Source organism: Protopterus annectens, chromosome 11.part0 (assembly GCF_019279795.1).
Source record: "Protopterus annectens isolate FY-2018-M chromosome 11.part0, PAN1.0, whole genome shotgun sequence".
Lineage (NCBI taxonomy): Eukaryota > Metazoa > Chordata > Ceratodontiformes > Protopteridae > Protopterus > Protopterus annectens.
Window position 1 is genome coordinate 610,785,102 of NC_056745.1, and position 25,869 is coordinate 610,810,970.

General features: G+C 41.0%; 1 protein-coding gene across 5 annotated transcripts in view; it reads right to left on the reverse strand.

Annotated features, from left to right (window-relative positions):
• The window catches only part of NAV3 (neuron navigator 3), a 1,719,037-nt gene that overhangs the window by 117,552 nt on the left and 1,575,616 nt on the right, over window positions 1-25,869 (reverse strand). For all 5 annotated transcript variants that reach the window (XM_044088077.1, XM_044088075.1, XM_044088074.1 and 2 more), the window contains one exon: window positions 12,300-12,421. In XM_044088077.1, coding sequence (XP_043944012.1) covers window positions 12,300-12,421 — 122 coding nt within the window. The remainder of the gene's footprint in view (window positions 1-12,299; window positions 12,422-25,869) is intronic.

Below are 25,869 nucleotides of genomic sequence, written 5' to 3' on the forward strand. Positions count from 1 at the left end.
TACAACTTTACCATAAGAACATGAGAGCACCTGAAGAGATATCTGCATCTCAGGGCAAAACAGAAATGAAAACAGGACTAAGTTTAAATTACTTATGTGGGGAAAAGTATTGAAAATCAAGCAGCTAATAAAAGATCATAAGAAGTTTACTGGAAGAGAGAACTGTGTGTCAAAGGAGCCAACAGCATGAATAGAATGGAACATGTCCAAAAGCAGATGGTCAAGAAACTAGTATTAAAGTATTATGGCCTAGAAAAGATAATGGCCATATCAAAGAATGCATCAAATAAAGGGTTAGGAACAGTTTTACATCAGCAACATGAGGGTGTGTGGTTTCAAGTGGCCTACACATGAAGTACCATGATTTAAACAGAAATGAAATAGACCAACTAGGGATTCATAATAAAAAGCCAAGCTGCAGAAAAACATGGCTAAAAAGGACACAGTCAGATATGCATGGTCACTTCAGTGATGTAATAGAACAGGTGTCAGAATGTTAACAACTGCAGTGTGTACAAACAGGGTGCCTTCTTGGCACTGGGAAGGGCTGCAAAGACTTTATTCTGCTGCTGGGTGCGGTACAGGCCATGGAGCACCACAATCGAGCCACAGCAGTGTATGGTCCCTGACCCCCCCCCCAAACCCAAAAACAAAAAGTAAAATATGTCACATGACAGCACATGGAAGATCAGACTGTATAGCCACAAAAGTCTTTGATTCACAACCATTGAGTTTTGCTGTCATGGGGATGCAGGAGGGCTTGCCCACCTCCAAAACATTTTCTAAGGCCTATTTGTTGTGAAGAAGGTTTTCTATCAAATGAGATTTCATTCAACAGGTTCAATCATTTGGATTTCAATCAAATGATAAAGATGCGACAAGAGCAGCTGCAGCAGTGTCAAGCAGACCTCTTACACACATTATGGGGAATGGCACACAATGTCCACCTACAAAACAGCAGTACAACAAGCAAATGTACCTTCCGTGCAATGAAAATAGACATTTTCAAACAATAATACATAACTGAAGGTCGGAACTACACAAACTGAACAGACACCTGATTCCAATTTAGTTTCCCCTTTTAGTTTCGTTTTGAATTATTTGTCACAAACAGGACATACACACTGTTTCACACATTATGCTGACCACAAGTTGAGGGTTATGCTGACATTAATATTGTAAGTGCAGCATCATTAAGCCATGATGCTGGTTTCACACTACAATTATGAAAGCTTGTCTTGAGCTTTTTTTTTAGCCTAATATGATACCAAAAGAATACAAGGCTAGTCAGTCCAGCTTTCCCTGGTAGGCAGCAAGCTTGCTGTAGTTTTTTTCAGAATCACTAAAACAAAGCTGCCAAAATCCATTACAGTGCAGCCAACATATGACTCAACTATAAAAAGCACATGAATCACATGAGCCAAACTATACAGTCTTTCAACAATGACATTGGCCAACCACATAGCAAAGAAGGTTTGAAGCCTTGACTATTACAAAGATGATCCAGGTTTGATCACTTCCTCAGGCAGTTGAGAAGTCAGGCAGCAAGGACAAAAGTGATCAGCTGATGGCAGACCACTAATGGGGGGGGGAGTGGTGGTCTGGTCTACTGTAATGCTGACTCCTACATATGAAGTGGGAGACTGATATGAAGGGCCAGGGATGTGTAGATGGTGCAACAAAGCTCCAAAACCACTAGCATTCCAGGAGGATAGTAGCCTTCTGTGGGAAGCACATATCCAGGGGTCTAAAGATTTCCCTAAAGAAGGGAGGTATTGCAGGAACACCTGTTAGTAAGTACAAGTATCAGCCACAAGGGATGGCATAGCTAGGCAGTTATCAGAAAACCCCTGATGGCTGTCTGGGTAATGGTCTTCTGTCGCTGGCTCTTGTGCCAAGGAAGTGGTACAAATGGGCTTAACTGATCATAAGGAGGCGGACAGTCATCAGGTCATAAACAAATATATATAAAAACAAAACACTGCTGAGATGTAGGACCACTGCTGTAAGACACCAGTTTGAGAGAAGCATCTGGCTATACTCCTGAACACCCTGGAGCAGTAGTAAAACCCCATTGCAGACCTGTAGAAGGTATTACATGGCAGTCAGCCACTGATGCAGAAGTGGAGAAAGGACAAGGGATGACAGCAGCAGTCAGTTTTCAAGGAGGACTTGCTTAGCCACAAGGGTCTAAAATTAGCTATCATCACACACAGCCTCCATCTAATAAAATAATGTTGCAGGATTACATACCACCAACCTTACTTATTCTCCTGCATTTCCCATTTGTTTCCACTCCTGTTTGCTTTCTTAATAACACATTTATTATCCCGTGGTCATGCTGTAATGTCCATCAGCAGAGACCATGTACACCTGCTCAGCCACTTTGTAACTGTGTTCAGATATTTCATAAGTAGGCAATGTTTGTGTGTGACATTATGGCACTTAGCACTGTGGGACAGTCCTTGATAACTGATGTTTTATAGCCAACATTTTGGTTGCATGCTATTATACAGTGTGTAACTATATATGCTCTGTGTTTAGAATTCATTGTACGGATATATGACTTTGTACAATGTTTCCATCAAACAGAAAAAACATACATGGTTGTAAAGACATACCTAATTATGTATATGGGAAATTTGCAGCAGTTGGACTATTCCTTAAACTACTATTTGCAATTTAAACCAAAGCTTGGGGGGGACGAACCATCTTACATTCAGCATCTACCATTACTTCTCCAAAAATATGACTTCATTTCTCAATACTCTGCATGTAGTCATTTAGCAGTAGCACACACCCTTAACAGAGCAAATCTGTCTAACTTAGGAGAAAGTACCATCAAGCAAGATGATGAAGTGTATGAGAAAGTACAGTTGTGTACACTTACCATAAATGTAGATGTTCGAGTGTATTCACTGTTGCAGTCATTACATTTGGGTAATCCTGCTGGCAGGTTGCCCTCAGTTGGCCCAAATTCCAAAGTCCTGGGTCCTGCATCGGTTGCCGTCGCCCCCTCCCTGACGTCAGGTTGTCAGGGGTATAAAAGATGCAGCTGACACCATTTTCTTCAGTTTTTCTTGCCCCAGATGTCAGGTGCTCCCAAAAGGGGTAGGCTAGATATATATATAAGACATACATGCACCAAAATAAACTTTACCTTCATCTACAAGCAAATACACCACATAGGTTGTATAGATCAGAGAAGTAAAGATAAGTTCCAGCAGAAATAAGGGGGATGGAGGGTGGGTAACCTGGACTGCAACAGTGAATACACTCGAACATCTACATTTATGGCAAGTGTACACAACTGTACTATGTTCTCCGTGTTTCACTGTTGCAGTCATTACATTTGGGTAGAGTCCCAAAGCTATGGTTGGGGGGCTGGAGCTAAACAACATTAGGAGTGGCTATGAGTCCCTGCAGAACTGCAGTGGCAAAGCCCACTCTGGATTTAGAGTAAAGTGGCAGATTGTAATGCTTTGTAATGGTGTGCACTGAACTCCAAGTAGCAGCCTCTAAAATGTCTTTGGTTGGTACTCCCCTGAGAAAGGCTGCAGAAGTGGCTGCAGCTCTGGTTGAATGTGGCCTAATGCCCTTAGGCACTGGTTTGCCATGCTGAGAGTAGCAGAAATGAATGCAGTGACCTATCCACTTTGAAATAGTCTGCTTGGAGATAGCCTTTCCTTGTGATCCTGCAGCATATGCCACTAGCAATTGTTCTGTCTTTCTGAAAACTTTAGTTTTGTCCAAATAGAATATAAGTTGTCTGTGTACATCCAAAAAATGCAGAATTTTCTCCCCCTTGTTCTGTGGATTTGGATAAAAAGTTGGCAAATGAATAGTTTGGTTAAGGGCCACACTGGACACCACCTTAAGCATGAATGTAGGGTTTGTCCTCAGAGAGACCCTGTCTGGATGAAAAATAATAAAGGGTTCCACAGCCATGAGAGCCTGTAGCTCTGACACTTGTCTTGCAGAAGTTATTGCTAGGAGCAGAGCTTTCCAGGATAAAAACTTTATATCCGCAGTAGCAGCTGGCTCAAAAGGAGGTAGGGTGAGGTTATTCCAAGACATAATTGAGGTCCCATGCAGGCATTGGCGATCTCCTTGGAGGTCTTAAATTTTTGACTCCTCTGAGGTACTGCCTTAATAAAGGATGAGAAAAGAGTGGTGGCTCTGTATTGTAATGAGCTGAAATGGCAGAGGCATGAATTTTAATTGATAAAAAAGATAGGCCTTTGTCCAGCATCTCAGTTAAGTATTGCAATATCTGAGGAATATTTGGTACAGCTGTGTCAGTTCCTTGATCTTGGCTCCAAGCACAAAATCTCTTCCATTTTCCAGCATAGGATTTTCTAGTACTAGGCCTTCTGGCTTCCAAAATGACATCCATCACAGCTTTACTGAGAGGTGTGCTTTGTATGGCTACATTATCCGCCATGCTGCCAGGTTTAGAGTCCTGAGTTGGCTGTGCAGAATCTGATTGTTTTGTTGGGACAGTAGGTGAGGTATTTGAGGTAAGGTACAGGCTGGGCATTGAGACAAGTTCGTTAAGATCGGATACCAGTACTGGCGGGACCAGTCGGGGGCAATCAGAATCATTTTTGGTTTCTCCTGTCTCACCTTTAGGAGTACCTTGGGGAGGAGAGGCAGTGGAGGAAAGGCATATACTGATAGGTTTTTCCAGTTGAAAGATAAGGTGTCCACTTTCCATGCTTGTCTGTGATAAGTCCTTGTGCAGAATCTTTTTAGTTGAAAGTTGTGAGGGGAGGCAAATAGATCTATGTCCAGGCATCCCCATTTCTTTGTTATCATGCTGAAGACTTGTGGATACAGGTGCCACTCGTAGGGATCCATGAGGTTTCTGCTTAGTTCATCTGCCAGAGTATTGTCCTTTCCTGGCAGGAATTGTGCCTGCAGATGAACTTGGTAAGTCAATGCTGTGTCCCATAAAGCCATGGCTAGTCTGCAAAGGGGGTAAGAATGCGTGCCCCCCCGCTTGTTTATGTACCACATAACCGTGGTATTGTCTGTCTTTATCAGTAGTTGTCCCAGATGAATTAGGTCCTTGAAGGCTGTCAGGGCATTTTGAACAGCTAGCATCTCTTTTTGATTGACATGTAGATGCATTTGATTTGTGGACCAGGTGCCCTGAATGCCTCTTCCTGCCATGTGAGCCCCCCCCCCAGGCATAATCTGATGCATCCGTTGTTAGGTTCTGCCTGGCTGGGGGTAGTGAGAATGGCTGCCCCTTGTTTTGGTGACAAGCCTTTGTCCACCATCGAAACTCCTGTTGCAGGCAGGGAATGAGAGTAATCATTGTTTCCAGGCTGTGGCAATGTTGTGTCCAGACACTTTTTAGGGGTACCATTGAAGTTTCCTCATATGCAGTCTTGCATATGGAATTAGTAGGATGCAGGATGCCATGAAGCTCAAAGCCTGCAGAATTTTTCTTGCAGATAACTAACTGGGCCTTTGTTGCCAGTTCCTTGAAATAGGTAGTCAGTTGCCTTTGTTTGTCTGGTGTGAGATAAGCTATCTGGGCAGTTGTAGTTAAGCTTGCACCCAGGAATATTATCTCTTGAGAGGGTACTAGTTTTGATTTCTTTTCGTTGACTGTGTACCCTAGGCATAATAAAAGTCTTTTCAAAAACGTCAGATGCTGTAGTAGAATGTCCTTGTTCTCTGCTTGAATGAGGCAGTCATCCAAGTAAGAATATATTTGTATTCCTCTTTGTCTGCAGAAAGCAATTACTGATGCCAGGCACTTTGTGAAGACCCTGGGCACAGTAGATAAGCCAAAGGGCAGTGCACAGAATTGGTAATGCTTTGAACCAGCTTTGAATCTGAGGTATTTTCTGCATGATTGTCTGACTGGGACATGCAGGTATGCCTCTTTTAGGTCTAAAGTGACGAGCCAAGCCTTTCTGCCCAGCATGGGCAGAAGCTGCTGTAAGGTCAACATCTTGAATTTTGGTATATCCAGGAAAGTGTTTAGAATAGATAGGTCCAGTATTGGTCTACATGCTTTGTCCTTTCTGGGTACCAAGAACAGTCTTGAGTAAAATCCTTGTCCCTGCTCTTGCTGTGGCACTTGTTGAATAGCCCCCATGACCATGAGGGATAAGACTTGTGTTTGAGCCTCTGCCCATTGACTTTTTGGCAGGTCTGGCCAACCGTTTGCCCTTGGCAGGGTATGGAAGTGAAACTTGTAGCCTTGTGACACTGTGTCTAGAACCCATTTGTCCTGGGTTATAATGTGCCAGTTTTGAGAAAAAGTGCTATTTTTCCCCCTAAGGGTGCTGCCAGTAGATAAGTGCTTGGTGCAGGCAGGGGGAAGTCATTGGGACTGTTTCCTGTATGGTTGTGATTTGTCTTCTCCACTTTTGGAGGTAGAAGCACCCCATTGTTTAGACCTGTACGAACCTTGCAGCTGGGATCTGCCTCTAGGGCATCTGGATCTTCCCCTTTGAGGTCTGTCTGACACTGGAAAGGACCAATTCTTTGTAGGCCAGTGTCTGCTAAACCTAGGTGGCTGTACTTGTAAAAAATCTTTGACCGTTTGCATAGATGTAGCTTTGCCCTCCATTTTCTTTAACACCTCTTCTGCCTTAACACCAAACAAGGTATCATGCTGTAGTGGTGCATCTAATAATTTAGCTTTGACATGATCAGGCAGATTTTGTTCCTTTAACCAAGCATGCCTCCTAATTACAGAACCCATAACAGCGGCCCTGCAGGAGGCCTCCAGAGAATCAAAACCACATTGCAAAGTATGCTTTCCAACTTGTTCAGCTGCATGCAATAAATCCTGCATTTCTTTATCTGCACATTCAGAATTTACCAACATTTTCTGTTTAAGCAGTGTCATGACATATTGCTGATATTTGAGCATATGAAACTGGCAGTTTAAGGCCCTTATAGCCAAGGTAGCAGATGTGTAAATCTTTTTTCCCCATCTATCCAGTGCCCTAGAATCTCTGTCAGAGGGGTAGGGTTTTTTGCAGTGGAAGCCTTAACCCCTTTGGGAACCTGAGAAATAGTTTCTAGGTCTGCAGCAGGGTTTTTGAAAAGGAATTTATGAGAGTCGGGATCCCTGTAGTATCTGTCAGGTTTAACAGGAGCTGGAGGTAAGGAGTCAGGGGTCAGACTAGACTCTGAAAACACATCATCTACAATGTCTAACACAGGTGGAATAGCTAGAGGCCTGTGTTGAGATAGTAGAAGGAAATCCCTGAGCCTCTTCTTAGATTCTGAAAAATCTTGGCTCTCCTAGTGGAAATGCTCCCTCATGGTATGCAAGGTTTCCCCAAAGGAATAGTCCTCGGGAGGAGAAGCTGAAGGAATAGATTCTTCAGCATCAGAATCCTCATGGGGGGAAGAGAATATTGCTGATCAGAAGAGGAATCAGAGGAAATGGAAACCTGATCTGAAGATTCATAGTCTGTCTCTTGCCTAGGCCTCTTATCAGGAGGGAGATAGGAACCCCTGATCAAGGTAATTAAGTCTTCGGCCATTTTGAGCATCTGTTTTTTGGGCATGGAGGCCTGTCCATGTGGCTGGAGAACTTGCTTCTTTGCTTTTAAAGGTGCTTTAATCTTTGCCTTTGAAGCTGAAGTCAGTTTTGTTTAGGTCTGAATACACCCTCAGAAACCGATGTCTGCTCAGCGGCTCCGGACCCATCTGAGGGAATAGTCTCCGAGGCTCCAATACCTTGAGTTTCCAGCGGCCTGACTGACTCCACGTGGGAGTCGGTAGCGGCCTGCGACTCTAAAGTAGTGGGCATCAGGGGCTGCAAAAGCGCCTCACTGAGAACCGGCGAACCGGCGACTGGCTTAGGAGAAGCTTCATCATCGGTTTTGGACCTCGGTTGCCTGTCTTTTTCTTTTTCTTTGTGCTTTTTGTGAACTCCGGTAGTCGGATGGCTATCCAACGACATTGTATAATTAAATCTGCGTCCAAAATAGCTTAGTGCAAAATCGTACCGACGCTTAATAGTGCGTTGGTTAAATCTAGCACAAAACCAACAATTTGAAACGTCGTGGTCAGGGCCTAGGCAAGGAATACAGTAAGAATGAAAGTACTTATGAGGTATTTTCTTCCCACAAGAAATACAATTATTAACTTTTTCTGACATCGGTCTGGAGCAAGAAAAAAGTTTCCCCAATGGGGTACTTAGCTTTTAATGAAGACTTCGGATCTGAAACTCGAACACGAAAATCTCAGGAGTTGGCCGACCGGCACTTGCGAACTGCTTCTGCTTCGGGCACCGTGCGGCAAGAAAGACTTAAGAAAATGGCGTTGGCTACATCTTTTATACCCCTGACGTGAGGGAGGGGGCAACAGCAACCGACACAGGACCTAGGACTTTGGAATTCAGGCCGACTGAGGGCAACCTGCCAGCAGGATTACCCAAATGTAATGACTGAAACAGTGAAACACGAAGAACATCTTCACCAGGGCATGGATTTCAAACAACAAAGAGTTACCAGAAACCATTAAAAATATCCATTCACTTAAGAATGCAGTGTCAATCTTAGTATTAATAGCCTTCAATCACAGTTCACTGAATGCACTTTTCAATGTCAGTCTGAACTGTCCTGAATCTGCTTGGCATGGTAGATCTGTTATTGGAAACTGCCAAAGTGATACCTGCAAATATACATCTGTCTTTGTTAAACACAGAATGCCAGTAACAAGTCAGTGGCAATAACTCATTTGCCAATAGTTTAAGAAATTTCAATGGAACAACAGCACAAGTGAGCTGGTATCACCAAACAGATGCACAACAAATGAAAACCGAATGAAAAGTAACAAACTTCTTTAATGGACCATAAAATAATAAAATAACATTAATCGCTTTCATCCACTGATGTGGACTTCAGTGGACTTCAAAAGCATTCTGATGAAGTCCACATCAGTGGATAAAAGTGCTTAATGTTATTTTATTAATTTATGGTCCATTAAAGAAGTTTGTTACTTTTCATTCGGTTTTCATTTATTGTACATCCGTTTGGTGATACCAGCTCACTTGTGCTGTTGTTCCGTTGTCGTTTTGCTGGTGTGGTGAACTTTATTTAGTTTAAGAAATTTGCAAAAGGATAAGTTTTCAGGTAAGTAACCATCTGCACATGTTTTCCATAGTCTAATGGCAAAATAAATAAATAAATAAATAAATAAAATCCCCAAAACAAAATAACAATAATAATAATAAAATAAAAAAATAAATAAAAAATGGGACTATGTTGTAAAAGAACTGTAAAAAAAATGTAAATTAGACTTTGACCCATATCTACAGACACTTCTCAAATGAACTACTGATGTTTAAGATACTAAGCCCCAGTCTACTCTTAGTTTAGAATTTGCTGGAAAAGAGTGATGAAAACTTTCCAACTGGCAACAAATCACGCATACAACAGAACTGCCAGGATGTACTGGTATGTTTGATTTCTAGATTTATCAGTCAGACTGCACCCAGATTGCATGGATTCCTCTTTGAGTATAGTAATATTCTGCAAAGAAATAGAAAGCATTTGCTCAAAGTGCCATTTACTAAAATACAGAGAAATGATAGTAGCCCTTTTAAGGTGCTGAGATCACAATCTGCTGACCAGCAAGAGCAACTGTTAAATGTAACCTCCTGATGAAACTGATAGTAACAACATTAACATTAAGTCTTCCAAAGGACTCTGCAGAGAATGCACTTAAAAGGGGAACTGTTAAACTTAAAAGGCCAGCAGAAGAATATGAACTAAATATGCTGCACTGCATCTTTCAAAATTAAATATATTTTGCTCCAATATGCTTTGCATTATGGATTTTGTAGTACTTCATCTGCAGCACTTTATTATTAAAAAAAAACAAAACAAAAAAAACAATATTGGTAGGTGCCACTAGAGGGCAGCATATTGTTTTTTCTGCTGAACGATTTATGCTGTTTCATCCGTGCTTGCTCTTAATTGATGAATGATTTTGTTTCATCCATACTTGGTCTTTCTGATGAATGATTTGGGCTGTTTCATCCATACTTGTTTATTATCCTAAGTATAAATTATATTATTAGTGTATGCCATTTGCCATGTTGTTTAATGATTAATCATGTGGCTTATGTTGGATGCTAGTGGAAAAATCAACTGCAGATTCAACAATGAATTACAATATCACTGTATGTAAATATAACTTTGATTACATTGACAGGGTATATAGAAAAAATACAAAAGATATCATATTTTAGGAAAAAAGGCAGATAATGTGAGGAAGACAACATTTTTGATAAAAGGAAGCTAAATAACTTAAAGGTTCATCTGTTGAAAGATGAAGGTTCACCACCATCAAAACCACACATTGTAAACAAAAGAAGTATATGGTAATAAGCTAATAATTAATAATGAAGAATTGGGGTTCAACGATTGGGCATCATGGAGGGTCTCTCATTTTCTTTCACACTTTCCTTTATCCATCTCCAACTCCTTTACTAGGAAGACATTTTGTCTTGTGCAAGAAGAAACGAGGAACCTTTTTTTCTCCATTATGCGACCATGAAAACAATATCCTTCACTAAAGAGACGGGCTATGAATAGATGCTATCCACTTCTGCAGTTATTTCCTTCAGGGTGTGTATAACCTTCTTGAAACTAAGTGAAATCAGAAAGGTGTGTGTGAAAATTTTAAATACAGCTTGTTTTTTTCTTACCAGTTGTACTTCTGGTTTAAATGATTTACTTATTTGAGGATAATGCTTTACAGGTGGTCAGAATGGCTGTGGAATGAGAGGGTGGTGGAAGGTGGTCTAAAGATAGTTGTACAGAAACAGGAAGACTTGTAGGAAGAGGAGAGCAGTTAATACTGCTAGCAAGATGTGGATAAAAGCCCAATGAGGTAACAGTTGGTGAGATGCAGTTCAACTGGATCACTAAAAGAAGACTGAGATGTGGAAGCCATGGGGACCTGTAACAGATCATAGGTTCATAGTTTTTGGAAAGTTGAATAAATATCAAGTACTGTCATAACACATGTTCCAAGGCCACATAGTAGACATTCAAACCAAACCAAGACTTATTGAATGATTATGTTAAATATTATTACATGTAATGGAGAGGAAGGTATAGATGAGGTAAGGAAGTGTTAATACAGGCGAGAAAGCAGAAAAGGTAGTGAATGTGATGCTAATTAATATTAGAAACATGGACAACAAGATAAGCCTGATTCACGCAGGGATCACTTTGCCTTTGTCATCAGGAGTATATTGTCATACTGGTCATCTGTGGCTCAGGGACATGATGACAGATGTCAAAGCACCTTCAAATGTGGATGTCAGTCTCTAGGAGGAGCTAAGCAACAAAATACACTGACCTGGAAAAAGAGATGACAAAGAGGAGGTGATTGCAAGGGAGTAAAAAAAATACTTTGGAGAAAGAACCCACATGTGGGGAATATTGTTTTGATGGTAGGAAAGTCTCAAGTTGAAATAGAAGAAAACACTTGGGGATCACCACTCACTGCACTCTTATCTGAGTGAATGAATGTGTGTGTATATAAATGAATAAATGGATAATTAAGCAGTATGAAAACTATATTAAAAGCAGTGACCAAACCAAGCTGAACAAGATGGTAAGGTATATTATTAAGGTTCTAATGCTCACTGACTAGAAAGTAATTTTACCCCTGCAGGGACCACTTATGAGACCTGTACCCAACTTTGATGGCATTGTCTCAGGACAAAGGCAAACAGACTAATATAGCAGTCTACAGGATGGCCATGAAATTGGTGAGACAATAATGACAGGGCCGGTGGAATGGGCATTTACACTTGAAAAGAAACATGAGATAGGCAGACATCAGTACTTTATAACCATCAGTTAGAAGGGATGCAAAATGAGAAGACCTGTGAGAGAAGATGCTAGAAGCTTATGAAGAGAGGCAAATTCATTATAAATGGGCAGGAATGTGTTTTATTTCCCAGAGAATTGCTAACGCCTACTTGAATGCAACAGCAGGCTTAGCAATGAATAGCCCACTTCATAGCGGTAGCTGTGTATGAGCTAAGAGACATACTAAAATGGAAAGAAAAAACAGATAGTATGACTACGTATTTGCTTACATGTGACAAAGACCACAGCGACATTTGAACTCTTTCTTTCTGTTCATTCCATCTTTTGTTTCACATTCTTCAGCAAACTCGGTTCAACAAGAAGTAAGCCAATCTTAAAGTTCATTTGGTTTTAAAATCTTCTTGTACATTTTTAGCTTCTACCACAAAATTTTTAATCAACCCTCTTTTAGTTAATAATACATACCCAATTTTTCTTTTTCTTTTTTTTTGAATCAGCATCATTCCCAGTACCAACACTTGAGTGGCTTGTGGCGCTATTTATACTGGAAACACTGTCAGAGGAATGCTGTCTTCTAATACGAAGATCTGTTAATAAAACAAGACATGTTAGCAAAATAAAGACCCACAGAGCAAAATACAAGATGAGTAAAATTAGACATACTCCAAAATTCCACTGCGTTGGAAATGTTACAGTGATACTCTGTATGGTTGGCAGATTTATATAAATTCTATGCCTTCCCACTTCATTAAGGATATATGAAAAAACATCTCATAACTTTCTAAAACTCTCAACCACCTTGAGTTTGGGATTATAGCTGAGTCACTGATAGATTTAAGTATACACATTATCTGCAATTGAAATTACAAATGTCTTTAAAATGAATCTTTAATGGGAAAGTGATACAGTATTGGGACAAATTTAGATTGTACTTTAACTTTCCCCACTTTGACATCTACCACACACACACACACACACACACACACACACACACACACACACACACACACACACACACATAAACATGCGACACAAATATTTGATTTAATTTATACATAATTATGTTTGGAATGATTGAACAGTCACAATGTCAGACATCAAATAATGGACCACAAACCATTGACTATTAAATGGCTGGCGAATGCATCAAAAGACAAAAATGGGCTTAGTTACAAAATAACAATTCTCAAAACATTCACACACAATCATGCACACAAAGAAACTCAAGAAAAGTAATTGTACATTGCGAGGGATTTGCACCTAAACCCTCTTGCTTTTATATATATATATATATATATATATATATATATATATATATATATATATATATATATATATATATATACGGGTTGCCTTCAGAAGCTCGAAATACTGAAATCTCGAATTTCAGTATCTCAAGCCCAAGAAGCCGAATACACAGAACAGCGAAAGTTCAGAAGCGCAAAATTCAAAACCTCGAATACTGGAGGTTTTGAATTCCATGCTTCTGAACTTCCGCTGTGGTCATGTATTCAGGTAAGTGTGTGTGTGTGTGTGTGTGTGTGTGTGTGTGTGTGTGTGTGTGTGTGTGTGTTAAGGGGTTTGGGTAGGGACTGTGGTATGTGCCAGTGTGTTTTGTTGCTGTGATGTGTGTGTGGGAAGAGAATGTAGCTTGTGTGGTGGTGTTTTGTGTGTATTTGTATGTAGTGCGACCTCGGAGTGAGAATATTTAAGTATGGGGGGGTGTGGCAGGAGCCCCCTGCTTTCATGTAATAGACAGATTGTGTGTGCTTGTGTGGAGAATGGTATGTGTGTGTGCATGTGTGTGTGTGTGTGTGTGTGTGTGTGTAGTAGTACCATGAAAGTTAAAACCCCCGGTATTCGAAGTTTTGAATTTCGCGGTTTTTAGTTTTCGTTGTTATGTGGACTCGGCTTCTTGAGGCTCGAGATACTGAAATTCGAGATTTCAGTACTTCGAGCTTCTGAAGTAAATCCATATATACACACACATATATATATATATATATATATATATATATATATATATATATGTATACATAGATATAGATATAAATGTAGATAGATGGATACCAACTCAATAGTCGCACAGCCACCACAAAATGGCAATCTTCATGGTTAATCATTTGACTATTTTTATATACAACAACACACACACACACACACACACACACACACACACACACACACACACACACACACACACACACACACACACACACACACACATTTCTGAAATGCTACTACCAGTGAATACACAGGTAAAATTACACTTTTCCTTTAAGAACATTTTTCTGCATGAACCTTATCTTTCTGTTAGGAAACATGATGATAATATGTGCCAGTTCTTTCAACAAATGCTGCATATAAATGTCAGATTCTTCCCAAGGTAATATAAACCTGCTTACTCCTAACCCATACAGGGCCTTACATTTGTGTTTGCTGTCCTTATAAAATAAACTCTACAATAAAAACAGGACAGAATATGGCACTGATTATATGCAGTCTACTGAATGAACAATCTGACAGCTGTGAACACATCTCTGCAAAGCATGTCAGGTACTGCAACCCCTTTTGTCAGAAGCAGCGCTGACTTAAAATTTTGGCAATGACACTTGGTGGGTGTTGGTACACACATTTTATATTGGATTATATTGTTACTGCAGTTTGATGATTCAGTGAATTATCATTTGAGCTACCATGCCAGAACCAAATCACATTCCCCAATGTTCCTCTTAATAGCAGAAAATGGATTAGAAAGCTTAATATTTTATATAGTTCAAAATGTTGCATTTAAGCACATCATGTATGCAAACTGTTTAATCAAAGCCCTTCTTCTATGACTGATATGCTTTCTTCTAGGACTTTAGCAATTCTTTAGAAAGGTTGTGCATTAAAAAAAAAAAAGAAAACAATCATTCAACTAAACCGTGCCACATCCATCTACTGAGTACTGCTTCAAAATGAGCATGTAACAGAATGTCTTAGTTTATGGACATGGAACATCAAGTCATCAGAAGTACCAGTGGCAGCACTGTGGTCATACAGACAAGAGTTCATAGTGCACTTCTGGAAAATAGTGCAGATGTAATAGAGTATGCAACAAAAATATTTACCACAAGATGGCAGTACTGAACATCCAATGTGAGGAAACTATTTCAAGTGAGATCACAGTAGAAAGTAGAGGCGTGCAGACATTTATGGCAGACAGGCTGCCTGCAGAAAAAAGATATTTTCCATTCTTCAGACAACCTTTATTTCCTGTGATAAAGTGTCCCTTTATGGGTTGAAAGAAATCTCTCTGGGGAAGATTAATGCAGTGCAGAGAATGCATGCAGAGCAGATAAAAAAAAGTTCCTGTAAAAGCAATTTAGCACATTTGCAAATTAATACACCTGCAATACATAGGAATATATGGTGTTAGACAGCAGTGATTAATGGAAGAAATGAATCTTAATACTGTACTATAACACTCCCAGTGACATTAAATTTAGTCAACCATATTTCAAGTAAATTCCTTTTCAAAGTTCAAGTTTTAGATTATGACTGAACTCCAACATTCTGGTCTGCAACTGCATCTTGAGTTTTAGTAACAGATTAGTGTATGCATTTTAATTTCTATTTGTGCTTATTGAAAGGATGGACTTAACAGATTAGTCAAATCTCTGTACAATGATATTTAGAAAAGACAGAACTATAGAAAATGACTTGTTTCTGAGATGTTAGTTTAACAATGTTTTTATCTCTGTCACTGATTAAAGCAGAACTTTATATCAGCTGCATATGTTAAAATAGTACTAAAAGTAAAACATTTTATATTTGCTAACACATGTTGGTCAATTAGGAAGATGGTCAGAATCTCTGATTCAGAGACAAAGCGAAGCCTCACACAGGAGACCTTCATTAGTGACTATTACTATGTTTTTAATCAAAGCCTGCATCAGGTTTGTAGTCTTTCTTCCAGCCTATGCATTGCGGTAGCATATGCAGTCCCCAGCAGGCACACACACACACTTTCAGACATGCCTTCCTAACACACCCACATATCTGTGTCTCCACAAACATGCACCTACTAATATGTTCACACTCCTGGCACCTCTTATTTACGTAACTCCCTGCACAAAATCACTTTCACATGCGCGCACTCTCACCCACGAAGTTGACTTCTTTTCACTACTGTAGTGTGGTCACCAAGATTTTATATATATATATATATATATATATATATATATATATATACACACACACACACACACACACACACACACACACACACACACACACACACAGTTTTTAGCTGTATGCATGCCCCTACATGCACACACACACACATGTCAGCATGCATACACACAGGCGACCCCCCCGCCCACAGGTCTGCTATGCTTACCTGTGGCCACGGTTAACGTAGCAAAAAGACTCAAGGTTAGTACAAGGGTTAAGGTGTTTACCTCACAGACTCAAGGTATAGGGTTTGATTCTTACCTTTGAAAGGGAAATTGGCTTGGCTTAAAATGGCCTACGAGGGCAAACAGCCTAGTACTTAACTATGAATGGGTGCATGCTGATGGCATATATGTTCTCCTCCAAGTAAAATAAAAATTCATCAGAGTGATATCTGTAGCCCCTTCCCATTCTTGGGGAGAACATATGGGTATTACCACTAGCTGTTCCCCCAGATTGCTGTTCTGCAGCAAGAATGTTCTCTGTACTTTGGCAACCACCTGCTGAAAACTATAACATGAGAGCAGTCACTGATGTGTCCACTGCATTGTAGTGAGCCTTTCAGAATGCTCCCTTTGTTTCTTACATTGTAAGCTACAGAACGTATTTTGTATACTTCTGTTGTTTAATTATTATGTAATAGCAAGTTTGTTTCATAGAAGTGATGACAGATATCATACATAAAAAGGTGTACTGGTGAACGTGTTTGTATAGTCTCAAAATTACTCTTGGCATGCTGGCTGCTACATTAAACTATTTTATAATCACTGAAGTGAACTAGAATGCTGTTTTACTTTGGCCTCTTGCCACTGGGTGGAATTCACAGACATGGAAACACAATGATTAGAGCATAGAATAACTCATGAAAAAGTCTGGTGCCCTAACTCATTAGTGTGTTTCTGTTTTATGTTTTAAGAATAGGTATCACTTTAAATGGGACAAGTAAAAGTTCCATTACCTTGGAATATGACTATCCCATCATATGGGGTGGAAAGGAAATGAACATTTGCTTAATTCACAAGCCTACTGAGGCCATGGAATATAGTCTGACTGAGCTGCGTATTACTCTGGAGCAGAAGATAATTTCTGTCAAGATGATACTCTGTCCCTAAAAAATATGCATCTTTCAAGCATTTCTGGCTTAGTTATTACCTAAGATAACTGAAGTCAGGGAAATACTGGTGCAATATATATGCCTCTGCTCGGGAACCAGGCATTTATTCTCTGACTAGCTCTGTTTTGCTTGTAAGAATCCTATTCTAGAAAGCTCTCCATGTACAATGACTGATATCAATGTGATCTCTATTACTGTGGGGGATGAGAATGCGAGACTGACCTGGTTAAATACAACAGTGGCTTTGGGCCTGCAGAGGAAATGCCATACCATCAGTATCACACAGAGTGTAAATTTATTATATTTTACCATGATATGAATTCTGCAATGCTCTAGGTAATTTGAAAGTTTTTTTTTTTTTTATATCTTCCCATTGGACAGCAGCACTGATTTAAGGCTTGGAAGTACAGAAAAAAATGTGGCTATGGCAAGCAAGGAGTAACTTCTCGATACTGGGAATGACTCTCTTTTGAGGCCTGCTGGAACAATGTGGTTTGCCTTTAGGGGATTTTCTATCTGAAATTAGGTACTACACACAGTGGAGATGAAGCATGCATGGGAGACTGTTGGTCAGGCCCACCTTTGTTGCATTATGATGTTGAAATACATTTGGGGAAAGTGATTATGGATTGCTTTTCTTATAGTGGAGAAAAGCAGTTATATCAAGAGCCCCAGCCTTAATTACGCCTTCTTCAGTTTGGTGGTTGTCCACTTGGAAATGCATATAAAGAACTTTTATAACATTAACCTGGCTGGTATGGGCACTCCTACTTGAGTAAATGAAGGTGTAAGTGGGTGGAGGTTAGGAGAATATGTCACAGTTACAGCGAGATCATGGAAAAGTGCTTGTGCATGGGGGGGGGGTGCAGTAGAGCTTCACCACCTGCAACATTAACTATAGGGTATATCATATACTGTATATATGGGATTTCTTCTAATTTGGCAACATACTGATTCAATCTGTTTAACTTGGTGCAGTGTAATTTACTAAATTTTGATTCAGTGAGGTGTCATGATTCCATAACTAAAATAAGGTGGTGCAGAGGGCATATTTCTCTCTGAAAATGTGAGGGTTCTCTCCTGAAACAACTGTCATTTTCAGTGTCACCTAAATGAAAAACTTTGCAGTTCATATAAAATTAATACATCAGCTATGTTCTTCGTCTATGCTATGGGATTAGCTTCTGCCCTTGTTCTCTCACTTTGCTTGTTTACTTACTCCAAAGTTATTGCATTTGCATGTTCAAACTCAAGAGTCCTCCACCACACTTTTAGTTTACCATCTATATGTGTGTGTGTGTGTCTGTATATGTATGTTGTGCTGCTGATGTGATTGACTGCTGTCCTCAACCACAGAGGAACGACTGAGGAATATAGTGGAGTTGTAGGTGGAACTGACCAGAAACTGCTCAAACATGGCTGCTAACACCAGGACTCTGCTGCCTCAGAAGAAATTAGCCAGGGTGGATAACACAAATCTTGTTTAATGATATCTGAGCACTATGCCATCATAGAGAACTGGATCCAAGAACAGTGGGCAAGAATCCTGTCATCCTGGCTGTCAGGAGAGGCAAGGAAAACACACATAGATATAGACAAGACTGACTGCATGAAGTATGGCAAGAAAGTACAGTTTTGTACCTACCATAAATGTAGATGTCCGAACTGGATAGCATCTGCAGTCATAACAACTGGGTTGTCCTGTCGTCAGGCAGCCCTTCAGTCGGCCGGATTCCAAAGTCCGGGTCTGGCTTCGGCTGATGTCGCACTTCACCCGACGTCATCTCTGTTGGTCTTCGGGTATAAAAGCATCAGCCGACGCCATTTTCTTCAGTGTTTCTTGCCCCAGATGCCAGTAGCCCTCTTGAAGGCTAAAATTTGGATAGATGCCAATGTTTCCAGAAAGATAGAGGTAAACACAAAAATAAGCATGTATGTACATATATACAAACAAATACACCATAAGACTCCCCCCCCCCCCCCCCCAGCTAGCTATTAGGAGGGTAAACACCCTAGGAGTACCACAAAGGGGAAGGAGGGAGGGTAATCCTGACTGCAGATGCTATCCAGTTCGGACATCTACATTTATGGTAGGTACAAAACTGTACTATGTCCTTCATGGATGCATCTGCAGTCATAACAACTGGGTAGAATACCATAGCCAACTAGGGGAGGAGGATAAAAGTAGATTATGGTGTGTTTAGGATCCCTTGCAGTACAGCAGTGGCAAACCCTGCTCGGGATCTGGAATATAGAGGCAAATTATAATGCTTGGCAAATGTATGCACGGAGGTCCAAGTAGCCGCCTCAATAATGTCTTTGGTTGCCACTCCTCGTAAGAAGGCTGTGGTAGTGGCTGTTGCCCTTGTAGAATGAGGTCTTATGTTCTGTGGAATTGGTTTTCCATGGAAGGAGTAACAGAATCGTATGCAATTTCCTATCCATTTGGAGATTGTCTGTTTGGAAATAGCTTTTCCTTCCCTTCCTGTTGCATAGGCTACAAAAGTTGGTCAGTCTTTCTGCTATTTTTGTTCTGTCCAAGTAGTAGCGTAGCTGTCTATGTACATCCAAGGTATGCATTATTCTTTCCCTCTGTTTTGTGGGTTGGGAAAGAAGGTAGGTAGGTGGATTGCCTGGTTTAAAGACACTCTGGATACCACCTTAGGCATAAATGTAGGATTAGTCCTCATGGACACTCTATCTTGGTGGAAGATTAGGAAGGGTTGCACTGCCATTAAGGCCTGTAGTTCTGAAACCCTCCTTGCTGAAGTAATTGCCAGTAGGAAAGCAGTTTTCCATGACAGGTGTTGTAGGTCTGCTGTTGCTGCTGGTTCAAAGGGTGATAGTGTCAACTTTTCTAGCACAAAGTTTAAGTCCCAAGCTGGTAATGGTGGTTTCCTTGGAGGTTTTACATTCTTGATTCCTCTGAGGAACTGCCTGAGCAAAGGGTGCGAAAAACAGGTGGATCAAAGCTGTATTCTGCTGAAATAGCTGATGCATGTATCTTGATGGAGGAGTAGGACAGGCCTGAATGAAGAAGTTCGCCAGATACTCCAGAATGTTAGGCATATCTATGTTTGACACATCTTTTCCTCTTTCCATACTCCAAATGACAAACCTTTTCCATTTTCCAGCATAGTTCCTTCTTGTTGAAGGTCTGCGTGCTTCAAGAATAATGTCTTTAACTCTTTGGGAAAGTTCTGGATTAGCTACTGCTATGTGATGTTCCATGCAGTCAGTTGCAACGTTTTAGGTTTGGATGTATGATGCTGTAGTTGTTCTGGGTTAACATCAAAGGCATCAGGGTATTGGCCACATATTGTTCGAGACATGCTCCTCAGCAGTGGGTACCAGTGTTGTCTTGGCCAGTTTGGAGCTATCAGGATTATCCTTGGTCGTTCTTCCTTGATTTTTAGTAGTACTTTGTGTATCAAGGGAAGAGGTGGGAATGCATATGCTGTTAGGCCTTTCCAGCTGAAGGAGAGCGAGTCCACTTTCCATGCTAGTGGGTGGAATGTCCTTGTGCAGAATTTTTTGAGCTGGTGATTGTGTGGTGATGCGAATAGATCTATCTGAGGCATTCCCCATTTCTTTGAGATGGTCTTGAAGATGTCCGGGTGTAGCTTCCATTCGTGGGCATCCGATGTGGTTCTGCTTAATATGTCTGCTAGAGTATTTTCTTTTCCCGGTACAAATTTTTCCTGTAACTGGATGTTGTAGCTGAGTGCCAGGGTCCACAGCTCCAAAGTCATTCTGCATAGGGGGTATGAATGAGTGCCTCCCTGTTTGTTGATGTACCACATGACTGTGGTGTTGTCTGTCCTTATCATCAACTGGCCCTCTTTGAGAAATGGTTTGAACTTTTGGATTGCCAGTTTTACTGCCAGCATTTCTTTTAGGTTGATGTGCAGGTGAAGTTGATCCTGTGTCCACAATCCTTGCACGCTTTTGTCCAACATGTGGGCCCCCCATCCTAGGTCTGAAGCGTCTGTTGTGATGGTCTGGCTTGCTTGACATCTGCGAAAGGGTAGGCCTGGGTTTGACTGGCATGCCTGAGCCCACCATAGGAACTCCTGTTTTAAGCATGGAATCAGTGGGATTTCTGTTTCTAGGCTGTGTCTGTGTTGGGACCATAAATTCTTTAGGTACCACTGTAGTTTTCTCATATGTAGTCTGGCAAATGGGACCAAGATTATGCATGATGCCATGAAGCCCAAGGCCTGCAGTACTTTTCTTGCTGTTAACTTGTTCAGTTTTGTTAGTGCCAAGAAGTAAAGAGGGAGTTCTTTTGTTTTTCTGTAGTCAGGAATGCCATTTGTTTTACTGTGTCCAATTCAGCCCAAGAATGTCCTTGTTTGGGATGGTATCAGCCTTGACTTTTGTAAATTGACTGTGTATCCCAGTGCTTGTAGCAAGTAAATGACCCTTTGTAAATCTGTTGTCAGCTTGCTTTTGTTGTCCCCTTGTAGCAGGCAGTCGTCCAGGTATGGGTAAATTTGAATTCCCTGTAGCCTGCAATGGGCGATTACTGATGCCAGGCATTTTGTGAATACTCTGGGCAGTAGATAAGCCAAAGGGCAATGCTGAGAATTGATAGTGCTCTGATCCTGCAAGAAATCTGAGGTATCTTCTGCAGATTGGTCGAATGGGGACGTGCAGGTATGCCTCCTTGAGATCTAGAGTTACCAGCCAAGACTCCTTGCCCAGCATGGGAAGAAGTTGCTGTAGGGTCAGCATTTTGAATTTTGGGACAATGATGTATGTATTTAAGGTGGACAGGTCGAGAATTGGTCTTCAACTTTTTCCTTTCTTGGAACTAGGAATAGTCTGGAGTAGAACCCTTTCCTTGCTCTGCTGTTGGCACTCTTTCCACAGCTCTCATGCTTGCTAACTCCATTATCTGTTGTAGTGCCTCTGTTTGTTGATTTGGAGGTAGATTTGGCATTCCTCTTTTGACTGGTAAAGTGTGGAAGTGAAACCGGTAACCTTGATCTATGGTTTGTAAAATCCACTTGTCTTTTGTTATGTAGTGCCAGTTCTTTGAAAATAAGGTTAACTTTCCGCCTAGAGGAGCTGCTATTTGTTCCCTGGTAGGCGGATTTAGGGTTAAGTCACTGTGGTTGTGCTGATGAAGTGGCAGTGGTTGTGTCTGTGCCTCTGTTGTTACCTTGCCACTGTCGTCCTCTGTAGGCACCTCCTCTGGATTGGTTTCTGCCTCTGGAACGTCTATTCCTGCCCCTTTGAAATTTTGTGGAGTCAGGAAAGGACCAATTTTTGGCAGGCCAGTTCCTGCTAAACCTTGGGGGTTGAACCTGCAAGAAATCTTTAACTGTTTGAACAGATTTTGCCTTTTCTTCCATTTTCTTCATAACCTGCTGGGCAGGTGTGCCAAACAAACTTGTCTTATCCATAGGAGCATCTAGCAACTTAGCTTTAACATGATCCGGTAAAGCTTGCTCCTTTAGCCATGCATGCCTTCTTATCACTGTGCCAGTCATGGCTGATCTAAATGAAGCCTCCAGTGCATCATAGCCACATTTTAAGGAATGGTTGCTAACCTGTTGTATGTTATTTACCATTTCTAATACATATTTCTTATCAAGAGATTCATCATTGGTTAGTTTTTTAGTTAACTGATCAAGCATAAACTCTTGGTATTGTATCATGTGAAACTGACAGTTTAAAGCTCTAGCTGAGAGAGTAGCTGAAGTGTAGACCTTTTACCCCATCTGTCTAATGACCTTGCTTCCCTTTCAGAAGGAATAGGGTTTTAGCTATGGTCGGCTACTGCCTTGGGACCCTGGGATATAGTTTCGGGTCTGCAAGTGGGGCCTTGTAAAGGTGGTCATGACTATCTGGCACCCTGTAAAATCTGTCTGGTTTGGCAGGGGCTGGGGTAAAGAATCTGGAGGAGCAGACATCATTGAAAGCATCATCCACCACAGAGAACAGGAGGTATAGCTAAGGGCCTGTGCTGTGGGAGGTGCAGAAAGGTTCTAAGTCTTTTTCTGGAGTCAGAAAAATCCTGTTGCTGCCATTGGAACTGCTCTCGCATGGCATGTAAGGTTTCCCCAAAGGAGAATTCTTCTGGTGGGGAAGCAGCTGGAATGGATTCTTCAGCATCAGAATCTTCAAAATTGGAGAAAGGAGCCTCTGGCTGGTCAGTGATGTCTGATTCATCAGCAGAATCATCAGAGGACACTGGTTCAGGGGGCTCTGCCCTAGGTCTCTTCTCTGGGGGCTGAGAGGCCCTGCCTGGGTGAGATTGAGATCCTCTAATTAATGAAATTAAATCTTCTGCCAAAGTAAGCATTTGAGAACTAGAAGAGGGCCTGGTTGTGGGGGGTTTAACAGGCACTGTTTTAGTAGTCTTGGCTGCTTTAGCCCTGGCGAAGGCCTTAATGGACATGGCTGCTGGAGGCCTAGCAGCACCACGTGCTGGGGTAGAGACATCCAAGGGAATGGTGTCTGATAAGTCAGTGGCAACCACCGTAGTGGATAAAATTTCTGAGGCCGATTCAAGAGTGGTAGCAGGGGCTTCAGTTGTAGAGATAGGTACAGCTGTACTTTGATCAGTTTTCTCGGTTTCGGCCGAAACCGAGACACTCGGGGTTTGCTTAACCATGGTTTCGGCGGAAACCGCGGACCGCGAGTGTCGGTCTTTATCTTTGCGTTTTTTGGCAGATTGGGTAGTCGGAGGATCCGACGGCATAATGTACGCAAAATCAGAACCGAAAAACTGTTCTGCAAACTCCGACTGACGCCTAAGCGTTCGTCGGTTGAAAGAAGCACAGGCCGAACAGGCTGCTACGTCGTGGGCTGGGCCTAAACAAGGCAGACAATAAGAGTGGAAATCTTTATGAGGTATTTGTTTCCCACAGGTTAAACAATTATTAACTTTTTCTGACATCGGCTGAGGCAAGAAAGAGTCCCCAACGGGATACTTAGCTTTAGAAGTCTTCGAAGTAGTATTCGGTAGAAGTAATCTCTGGATCCGACCGACCAGCACTTGCGAACAGCTTCTGCTTCGGGCGCCACGCGGCAAGAAAGACTGAAGAAAATGGCGTCGGCTGATGCTTTTATACCCGAAGACCAACAGAGATGACGTCGGGTGAAGTGCGACATCAGCCGAAGCCCGACCCGGACTTTGGAATCCGGCCGACTGAAGGGCTGCCTGATGACAGGACAACCCAGTTGTTATGACTGCAGATGCATCCATGAAGGACATCTTGTAATTAGTGCTGGTACACGCAATATTTCACAACTAGGCTTTTACAGAAGATAAACCTGTAGGTGCATAGATGCATGATATTAACAAACTCAAAAATGTTAGAAAGTTGAGCAGTAACTATGTTTAAAAGAGCTTTGCCTAGTATTTTAAGAAAATGGGTTTTGCAAAGTGATCCCATAAAATCTGACAAGCTAGTAACATTAACAGAATTCTTGATAGGAACCTTCACAAAATGTTTCAAATGGATTAACTGCTATTAAGACTGAAACTGTAGTAATAAATGTTTCTTTTCTGGTAAAACAAAAAAGCAGCTAGTGATGAGTTAATTCATTACAAATATGAAGGAAGGCTTACATTACCAAATCCTGTTCTATTAATAAGAATGCTACTATGAAAACTAAAATGCATGCTATGACTGGGGCTATGCCATCATCTAAGGTAATTGAGTCAGCCCTGTGCCATTCTGTCACAACAAAACTAGTAGAATGTATTGTATTTTAGAAGGAAGGGAGGTTCAAGCTCTGCTATATTCTTTAGCAATATTTCCCTTGTAAACACGAGATTAATAATAATCAAAAGGTGGAGGTAATATACATTCATGGTGCTACACAAGAGTAAATTTAATACATGTAGAAATTCAGACAGTTATAAAAAAACTGCTGCATCCTGTGGCAGTGACCCTTACTTAACTCATGGTGTAGTATTAACAAAAGACTGTAGAAAATGTGGGAGGAGGAAGAATCTGCAGGCATAATATAGTAAGCTGATATACAATTTTAGTATACAAATGTTAGGGAGGGGGGTGCAAGACAGCGACATTCATGTACAAATCCAAAACAAAAAATCAAGAGAATGGAGTTGGCATAGAAACTATAAAAGGAGCTAGATTTGGTTATGATTAGACAGTGAAAATGACTGCATTTGTCATCAGAAGCATGCTTCAATGACACAAAAAGAAACACAAAGATCTAAGAGATGCCAGTATAGGTACTGAAAATGAACTGATCGGAAACTTTGAAATAAAGTCAGTTCAGTTCAGAAGCATACTTTCACAAAGTGCCAGACTGATGGTAATCGATAAAAATAAGAAAAGAGAAGATCTAGAGTGAGGACTCAGAGCAAAGCAAGTACAGAAATAAAAATAAACAGCAAAATACAAGAATTCAAAATTCTGAGCCTAGCTCTGCTATTGTAAAGCATAGAATGGAAAGAAAAGCAAATACTCTCTACATGAAGTTATCTGTAAGACAGGAAGTAAAACGGATGATAAATTTTAACATAAGATACTAGGTTTGCCACCTTCTGTTGTGGCCAAAACCATACCAAGGCCACACCCCTCACCCCTCCCACAATACCACCCATCACCCCCCTCTTCCCACCCACTTTCCACCCATTTTGTGATATCATTGTCACATCAGGTGACCATTTGCCAATTTAATAAACTCCAATATTCTGTTTCTTTTTTTGAAATA